The sequence below is a fragment of the Coturnix japonica genome, chromosome 1 (assembly GCF_001577835.2).
Source record: "Coturnix japonica isolate 7356 chromosome 1, Coturnix japonica 2.1, whole genome shotgun sequence".
NCBI classification, from domain to species: domain Eukaryota; kingdom Metazoa; phylum Chordata; class Aves; order Galliformes; family Phasianidae; genus Coturnix; species Coturnix japonica.
The window spans coordinates 79,450,424-79,460,389 of NC_029516.1; the positions used below are offsets into that span (position 1 = coordinate 79,450,424).

The following is a 9,966-nucleotide window of genomic DNA, read 5'->3' on the forward strand; positions in this document are numbered from 1 at the left end:
AATTAAGGAAGAGTTTAAGGAGAAGAAAAGCAAGTATGAATGCTATGATTTCAAGCTGCTTTTCTAGATGCGAGAGATCTAACAAGTAAGCAGCGTGGTATTCATTCAGTGGGGGAGGTTAAAATTGATACTAAAACATACATTCAAAGTCAACTATTAATCACTTAATGTTTAGTAATCAATTGTCACCCACTTCCATACTTTGGTAAGGTCTCATTTAAACTTGCAATAAAAACTTCCAAAAACAAATCAAAGACGCATCAATTCTGTGCGTGCTCACTCTCCTGTGAGGGAAGACGTGTATCCAAAATATAAATGTATGTGTGCAGATCTTTGTAGACTGGTTATTATCTGTACAAGGTTTTTTTTGAGAATGTAGATATTTGACCTTTCCAGGTTCAAACCTAGCTGAATTCATCATTCATCTTCACGTACTGAAAAGGACAGCCAAAATGTTTTCTTCCTCTGGAGGTAATGTTGGCTGTAATTTGAAGAAATTATGCAAAGGGCACAATGTGCTGTTGTACGGTATTAAATTGTGCCCTACAATATTAGACTCAAGAAGCTTCCTGAATGCCTTCTCAAGTGTTATCAGAAATCATCATTTAAACCCTTGCTCAGTCTTCACAGGCATATTAAGACCTCTGTTTTGATTAAGGAAAAATAGCTACAAGCAATATGCAAGAGAATTCAGGTTTTAGTTGAACTAACTTGGCTTTATTCATGAACATTTTTTCCTTCCTTGTTTTTTTGCAGTTTGCATGTCATTGCTACTTAGCAAAGGGAGACCCTGAAAAATGAGCAAACTCTGTTTTGAAGTCCAGTTTGGATAGGAAAAAAATGAAATAAAAATGCGGCTTGTAGCTGAGTCTTGTAGCTCTCTAGAGCACCCTGATAATTTAGTGGGCTGGTGCATGCAAGATAGGGCTTTGTAGATCATAAGGTTGTTCAAGTCTGAGATAATTGTGTCTTTGCTATTTGTATTCAGTGGCAAAAGTGTGATTCATCTTCTGTCTTGAATGTGTCTCTTTGACAACTGACTACAGTCTGTCTAGAAAACAAAACTGGATTTATACACGCAGTTTCCAGGCAGACTGTGGTCGGTAAGCTGATCCCTGTCTCCCTCCTCTCCTAGCAGTAGGTTGGTATAGTGCAAGATGAGATCTTTCTTCTAGGGAGTTGAATTGCTGGTATACCAGTTTTCCCTGTGAAATCTGTGCAGTAGAGTCAGGCATCTCAGCTGTGGCTCGAGGCTGTTGCATGGACTCTCTGCAGCCTTTCCCTTAATTGAGGACTCAGTGGGCTGAGGTGGAGGGGTAGGAAGGGATGTCACAGGTTATAGCAAGCTGCCCCTGGTTAAGTCAGAGTCTTGGAGAGACGGGAAACCAAGTTAGGTTGTCAAAAAATATGCAACAGGAAGTCACAGCCCTAACAGAGAATGATGTGGGTAAAACCAAGCGTCACGGTCAGAGCATGAATAAACCAAGAAGTCTGTGATTTGTAACAGTGGTTTCTGTAGTAGTGGGGAAGAATAGGGAGGCAGAACAGGCCTGGAAGCCATGGCAAAAGCAAGGAAATGGGAGGCTTCTGAAACTAATTGATGTGAGTATCATGTTGACTCAGGTCAGAAAGGGATAACAGGCATACTCTGATATGCATTAATTACAGAAGCTGAAATGAAACTGCTTAATTACCAGTTCATGTGAGCAAAGTAATGGCTCAAAGCCAACAACCATTTCTGGAGGATGTATGTGAAAGCACATTTCTCAGAAATTGAGTAATTGGCTCATATTAACCTTTCATGCTGGCCTGGAATCAGCAGCATCCATTGGGGAATCTAAAAGTAAGCCTATCATTGTGAGGAGATGGTATTTTTTTTTTAACCTCCATGCTTTCTTATATAGGAAACATGTAGCTAATGGCTACAGAAAGGAAACAGCAATATTCAGTTTAATAACGTGATTTCATTTCTTACCTGTTTTCTGTCTTATTTCGGTTTGCTAACCTGTGTTACTTGGAAACAGGGAAAGAAACCACCGAACTGTAATTTCTCTATTTAAAAGTAAAGGTGGGAAAAGGAAATAACAGGTTTTAGGTCTTGGCTAGAAGTCAGATTCCTGCCTGCTCACTCCTCTCCAAAGCTGGACATGTGGAGAGAACAGGAAGAACACGGAAGAGGAAAAGGCTTGTGAGCTGAGATAAAGGTTGTTTTGCCTGCAACAGTAATTGGTAAACTGACTCTAATTGGAGAAAACTGAATTAATTTGTTGCCAACTAAAACAAAAATGCAGCTGCTAGTTTGGGAGGTGGGAAACAAAAAGGCCAACACTGAAATAACACCTTTCCTCCTCTGCTTTCCCAAGTTCATCTTTTGCTCCTGTCTTGTCTGCTTGGTTACTTGTGGGGAAGTAACCAAGCAGCATGGTGAGAGCTATGGTCAGCTATGGTCAGCATACTTCTGACTTATGGTCAGAGCTTCTCTCTGCCACTCCTGCCTTCTCCGCAGGATGCAGCTCTTAAGGAAAACCTGTGTGTTCTGGTATGGTCTCCTCTGTGGTCTGTGTCATGGATATCTGCTCCTACAGCAGGAGCTCCTTTTTCTCCTCCTCTGCCCTTAGTTTTCCATCTGCTTCTTGTTAATTTTCTTCTCTCCATCAGGCATTTTTTCTCTTCCTGAAATACATTTTCCCAGCAGTGTCACCAGGCTGGCTGATGTGTTCAGCTGTGCCCTGCTATGGGCATACTGGAGATGACTGGCACTGGCTATATTCAGCACAGAGCAAACACTTGCCTCTTTTCACACAGCTGCATCGCCCTGCTGCCAATGCTTTGCCTCTTACAGCCAATACAAACACTCAATTAGAGGCTGTTTGGGGTAAATTCTATTTTCTGCTTCATTTATTTCATGCAAGTGGCTCAGATGATACAGCCTAGGTATGAGAAAGAGGCATTATAATGTTATTTACCTCACTGAAGGGAACGGAAATAACTTCTGTCTCAGCTAGCCTTAGTAATCTGGAGAATATGGCATCAATTTTCTTCCCAGGTTTAAAGCATACATCTAGCACTACAGGTTCTGATTGACTTTTATTATTGTCTTACTAACAAACCGTGGTTATTTTTGTCTTCTCAAGGAAAAAAATATTTGAAGTTAAACTGCTGAAGGCCACTTACTAGCAGTGTTCTCCAAACTTTAATTCTAGGGCCTGTCCTTTCCATCTGAAGTAGCTACATATTCCACTCTAGTTCTGTCAAAATTATGTGTAATTTAAATAATTAGGAAAAAGAAAAAAAAAGTGGGAGATGAATGCAAGCAATTATACACAGTAATATGTATAAATGTAATGTGTATATGTATGTGTATGTACATACGCGTGTGTGTATATATATGTTACTAAAGTGTTAATAAGGCCTGGAGCTTGTGGTGCGACATTATAAGGATAAAATACATTGCAGTTCTAGCTGAAATAACAAAAATTAGATATTGAAGACACTGACACTGTGCTTCAAGGCATAGGCCATGAATAACCTATAGACAAAATATCTTAATTTACAAGCACTTCATGTAACTGTAGGATTTCTTGACCCATAGACCCATATTTGAAGATTTCTATTGCTCGTTGCAGCTATGGAGCATAGATTTTGCTTGGAGCTTGTGTTATGAGGTCTGGCTGTGTCTTTTCTTTCTATCCTGTATCTCTCCATGATTATGTTGCTAATGTGTTTATGATCTTTAGTGTAGGCTTGATATATTCAATGATAAATTCAGAGAATATGTACTTTTTAAAAATTAAGTTGCCCTTTTTCCAATGCCATTTCCAAACTTGACCCACGGAAGGCATTAAAACTGCTAATCACTTAAAAGTGCAGACAGCTCTATAGTTAGTATCCATTGAAGAAAGTACTGTTTTACATCCTCTATAAATATTTAATTAGCAGAGAAAATAGGATGCTACTATTATGGTACCAGTGACTTCCTGCCTTTCATTACAAAAAAGGAGTCTCGGTTTGAAACTTCATCCGTTTTAACAATATAAAATATGCTTATTTCTAGGCTACTATAAAGTAATTAAATTTGAACCTTCAAAAGGTACTTTATTAAATTCAATGCGTCAAATGCTATTTTTGTTCACAATGGTCATTTGCTACTTGAAGCACTCTTTACTTGAGGTGCTTACATTTTTTTTTCCTTCTTTGTACTTGCTTAATTTTTCTTTCATTTACATTTTATTTGGTATCTTTTTTTTCTTGTTCATGGCAACTGATTTTCATAGATTTTAATGATGCATCGATTTCAGCACTCTGATTTGATGTGTTAACAAGCTGGAATCCATTTCAGCTTTAAGAAAAAAGACTATGAAAAGCCTGTTATATTCAGACTGACTTTGATGTCTAAAGTTACTTGATAGCATCCTTCTAATATTCACAAATGAGCAACAGGGCAGATGAGATTACAACTGGAAACTCATCAAAGTAAATTGATGCCTCTTTTGGTTCTGGTCATTGCTGTTAGCTGTCTTCAGCTTCAGAAGGAGGAGCAGCGCTTGGGGAAAAAGTGCAAGGCTTTCTTAGCTGAGACAAGCAATAAAATTAATTTTGCTGGAATGGATGAAAGAATTGATCACCCAGTAGCGAAGCCTGAAGATGACCTAAGTGTAAGTAGGTTCAATTAAACATTCTTTGTTTCATATATTTCTTGACATTATTAGATCTGTTATGATCTAATTCTCAAGTACTAACCTTCGCATTCCAAGATTTCTTATATCTTTACATTTTATAGCTTGATCTGTAAAAGTCCATGTATGTTTATTTGCCTTCCAATTGTTAATAACATGTTTTTTCAGACAACTGAAATAATGAGATTGTTCAAGTAACAATGTGAAAAGCTTATATTAGTAACATGGCAGCATGTTTTTCCAGAATGAAATCTATTTCTCGACAAGAAAGTCAACACTGGAGTAGGTGAAGTGTTTGTGGGTTTTGTTTTTGGTTGTTTTTTTTTCCCCTGAGGTGATACAGAATAGGATTACTGCATGAACATTAACACACAACAAAGAAGCGGATAAATAATTTAGTGACAGTCGAATTGCAATTTTAGCCAGAAAACACTTGTAGAATACAGAAAGTAAACTGCAGCAACAAAGAAATAAATTAATAATTGTGATCCCTATTCAGGGAACGTAACAGCTGAACTTTTGCTTCTGTCTTCCTTACTACAAACTGTTTGTGATAAACTAATTTAACTTAGGGAAATATTTAAAATGTAGAGCACAGCATTCAATACTGCTCTGAATTTTGAAACAGAAACAGCCTTGACAGGTGAAGTACAACTTTTTAAAAAATAAGATTACCATTGCAGTAGATGCAATGAAGACATAATACACTGTTCCCAGTGTATACTCATGTTCCGGTGACATCAACCCCATGTAATTTCTATTGATCCTTGACAGAGATCTCTGTTTGTTTGTTTGTTTTTTTCTCCTAAGAAATAAATCTGCCTGGTTAGGTCTACAGATATGAACAAGAATGAAATGTCAAGATTTCCTCCAATTTTTATTGGAGGAAATGATTAAAGCAGCAAGTGTACCAGTTGATCTATAAAATGACTCAAATTTCAGATCCTAAACATTGTTGAGCTGTCTTAAGTTACCCTGAGAGTATAAGTGAAGTTTACAGGAAAGAACAAGGCTCAAAACAAACAACCAAGCAAATTGTTCTGGATCCTTATGTTAAATTGTGCTCAATAAGGCCTTACAAATACAACAGGCAAATTATGTTCTTTTAGAGAACATAGAAAATAAGTACTGGTATTATCCTAGACCGAAGATATAGGTCAGGACTCTTTCAGTCAAGTTTTTTCACATTTTGTATGAACAAATTGTGAAGTGTACTACTGAGTCTAATTATTCCAGTATTAAATTTATTAATGTCTTTAACTCTCTTTCGTACATTCTCAGCTCTGCAATCAAAGGTGGTTAGCTGTTGTGTTTAACTGTGGGCCTGGCGGGATGTTTGTCATGATGGGTCTTCGCTTCTGTCTGTTTGGATATACAGAGCTCTCTCATCTAAAGCATTGCTAGGGCATAATGTCAGAGAATCAGACAAATACAGGATGGTGAATACTTCTGAAGGTGATCTACCAAGTGCTATTTTCAAACAGAGCAAAGCAGAACAGATTTCTGGGGCCTAGTCCCTCTGAGTTTTGAAGAACTCTAGGGATGGCTCAGGTGTGCAGCCTTCAGGGCAAAATCCTGTATTTTTCATGTGTTCAAATGGAATTTCCCTTGCTTCCGTAGGTGACTGTTGCAGCTGTCTCTTCATTGTGCTTCATAGAAAGAAGTGTGGCTGTATGTTCTCTGTAACCCACTTTAGACAGGGAAATATATGACTAGCATAGCTCACACTGATTTTTCTTGCAGCTCTCAGATTTTCCCAATACAATACAAGCTGTAGCTCTCACCTATTAGTGGCAATTCTCTGTTGTCGTTCCAGCTTATCAGCATCTCTGTAAGCAATGAATTAACATAGCAACCGATGTTGATAATTTGGTGGGCAGTTCTTGGATAGGTAATTCCTCAATTACAATTGGTAATGTTGAAGAATGAGCCTTGTGTCTACATTTTTTTTATTCCACAATACACCACATATTCTATCTTTCAAGAGTCCTCTAAGAATTAAATGATGGCAAGTAGTCTGGAAGCTTGTTGCAGTCTGTCTCCTCCCTATCTACTCCTGATAGCCCTGCAGAGATATGGAGGCCTATTCAGCACAGGGAACAGCTCAGTTTCCATTAGACAAGGCTTGTGCTGAGATATGTGTATCTGTTCTGTTGTGGCTGTGAGCTCTCCTATGTACTTGAGTAGTCTGTACCTCAGTAGAGGTAGCCTACATGCACCTGAGCAAACAGTGTGATGGTTGACAATGGGTCGTGACAAGAGGTTCCTCTTTTGAATAGCTGGGAGATGATGCAATTCTGAGTATGTCCCAGCCCACATGTAGCATAAAATTGTCTGAAGAGCGAGGGAAATGCATATTGAAACGGTCATGAAAATTAAGATGTTCCAAAAGACTGAATCTAAAATGAGCTTTTTCCTTAAATTTTTAAGTGGTGAAGTTCATCCTTGTATTCATGAAATCTTGAACCAGGTCTTTTTGACCCAAAATCTTTTATGTACTTTATACAAGTCTTCCCACAAAAAGCTCTTTCTACTGACTTTTGACAGGAGTATGTTAGCACCTTGCTCAAGGAGATCCCACAGCTTTCCAAGGCATCCTCATGACTGCCTCCCTCTCACAAGCACCAACGTATTTGTGAGATGTTTCTTGAATCTTCCCTATTATGTGGCAATATTATGTAACTTATAGTTGTGATATGAAAAGCAAATGTTTTTCTGTAGTTATAATTTTAAATTTAGCTAGGCATCATGGCCTTGTCTATCTTCACACCCAATGCACTCAGTTATTAAAGCTTTGAATGGCCCAGGAACTTGCCGACTAATCTCTGTGTGGATGAGACAATGAGTCAACATGGAAAGATAGCTGAACCTTCACCTGATGCTGCTAGGAAATATTTGACTATCACAGGAGCTCTCCATGCAGGAATTTTATGAAATCCCATGGATTTTCCCTGGCAGCTCTTGCTGTGCATGTACCAACTGATAGATGGTATTTGTATGCTTACATGAATCGATTTTTTTGCATGGAGAATCTGTTTGTACCAGGTACTCCCTCAGGCATTTTCATCTGAAGAACAGACAAAATGATGAATAAATAACGTAGGGAGTAGAAACTGCTCCTGTAAATGCAGATATGGTAACATACTAGTCTTTCAAACTGAGTTAAGACAGTCAGGGATATTATGAATAGTTTAGGACAACTGGGAATGTCGTTCAAAATAATCTTTTAAGGGGCTGCAAATCCAGATACTAAGCTTGTCTAGGTTCTATACAAACAAGAATTTGATTGTTTCTTCCTGTCCACTGGTGAGAATTTTTTAATGGGAGCTGGATACACAGGAAGAGACTGCCCAAACCCATGATTCTTCATCCTGAAAGGAAGCTGAGTACATTAGGAGTAGCCATGGTCTGAGAAGAAAGTGTGCTTTATTTTTGGAAGAGCAGTGATGCTTTGACCATAGGCTTGGGAGGAAGCAAGGATAGTGTGCATGCATGCACCTGTCTCCTGGTTCCTTAGCAGGGAAATGAGGAGCATAGTACTGGGAAAAGGACAGACTATCTGAACGCCTCACTAACACTTCCATTCTATTTCATGCAAAGGGAGGAACAAATGACTAAACATGTGCCTGTTTGCCAGCTCTTTAGAAAAAAGAGGGTTAATTTACACTAATAGGAGATGCACAAGATACAAACATTTGTTCAGATGGTTAATTTTGGATTCCTACCACATAGTAAGCTGTTATCCTGGGGCCCATTGTGTTTTTACATGCCTTCTGCAATTGGCTGGAAAAAAAGTACCTTGCTTTCTGGCTACAGTTTAAAGTGCTGCTGCATTAATAATTGTTTTGTATGTGCAGTAACAGATGATTGAGTGTGGGTTTCTGTTCTAGCTTTTTATTAGTCAAATGCTTTTATGTTTGCTTGTTGTCTCTCACCTTATTTTAGGTAGCCAACATCTCAGTCCAAATGGTGTCTACAGAAGACAAGTTGGTAAAGAGGATTCTGGCGAGGAAAAAACATGGCAAGCTGAGGAAAAAAGAAAAGATGCTGTGGAATTTTCAAAACCAAATAATTCTTTTTACCCTCATTTTATTTGTTTTAGGAGTTGTAACCTGGACTTTACTGTGGCTCTTCATTGGTGAGTTGCTGAAAGCTCAGGCCTCTTTCAAATGTTGCTAATAACATCTTCAGTTGTTTGTAGGATCTCCCTTGTCTTGAAGGCTTTTCCTTAAAGAACAGAACAAACAAACAAACCCTCATGAATCTTATTTAAATGGGACATGGAAGAATTTTGAATATCTTTGTTAGAACTTCATATGATTGCCTGCTGTTATTTTTGTAAATTCACAGCTTTTGGTTTATATATTGTGCTTTGTCTTTTATCAAGGAATACACGAAGCATTTCTTATATGCTAGCTAATTGTTATGTGTGCGAGCTAATTGGGCATATAGTTCTGATAACTTGATTCCTCATAAATTGTGACTTCCACTGTCTTTCTTGGCCTGCTGGAGGCTAGGTAAATCTTTTCCTTGTGCAGAACAGACTTAATGAAGGAGGAAAATATAGAAAGTAACTACTTTTTTTCATGATCTGTAAAAACACTAGACAGGTCAAGGAAAGAAATTATAGTTCCTGTGGTGTTTTGCCTTCTTGCTTAATGTGGACAGTGAAAGCCTTGGCACTAATACTGCCTAAGGTTCCTTAAGTACACCCCAGGATGTGGATGTTGACATTGCCTTCATTATGCTTGTTCATTCATACCATTGTATCTTGTACGCACTAAACAGGTTCTTAATTAACCTTCATATCATAGTACTCATCTAAATCACCTGGCCATGATAATTTAGAGTTGATTTGGTAGTTCTCTCCACTGTAAGGCTGAATGGATGAACTTGGTTTAGCATTTATGTGTTACTTTAAAAATAACAAGAGGTTTTTTTCTTTGTTTCTTGCAGTTCAGGCAGAAAACAAAGATGCATTGTACTTCGTTGGGTTGTTCCGTGTTGCCAACATAGAGTTTCTCCCTGAATATAGGCAGAAGGAGTCAAAAGAATTTCTCTCCATGGCACAGAACATCCAGCATGTGGTAAGATGAGTGGGCTGCTTGGCTAGCAACAAGTAGCAAGAACTAGAGCTGTAAACAGGAGGTGCGAATTTCAGGTGCCATTGAGTCTGCTGTGGTATTCTGTTCCTCTCTTTCTCTCCTTTCTTTCTTTCTCTCCTTTCTTTCTTTCTCTCCTTTCTTTCTTTCTCTCCTTTCTTTCTTTCTCTCCTTTCTTTCTTTCTCTC

At 38.3% G+C, this 9,966-nt stretch overlaps 1 protein-coding gene across 3 annotated transcripts in view; it reads left to right on the top strand.

The window, feature by feature from the left end:
• Window positions 1–4,351: 4,351 nt before the first annotated feature.
• TMPRSS7 (transmembrane serine protease 7) overlaps window positions 4,352–9,966 on the top strand; it is a 31,794-nt gene continuing 26,179 nt past the window's right edge. Inside the window, exons 1-3 of one of the 3 annotated variants that reach the window (XM_015878307.2) lie at window positions 4,352–4,655; window positions 8,622–8,814; window positions 9,633–9,763. In XM_015878307.2, the coding sequence (XP_015733793.1) occupies window positions 4,446–4,655; window positions 8,622–8,814; window positions 9,633–9,763 (534 nt within the window). In that variant the 5' untranslated portion in view covers window positions 4,352–4,445. Of the gene's footprint in view, window positions 4,656–8,591; window positions 8,815–9,632; window positions 9,764–9,966 lie in introns of those variants that run through there. The other 2 variants (XM_032448050.1, XM_032448049.1) reach the window with 2 other exon arrangements.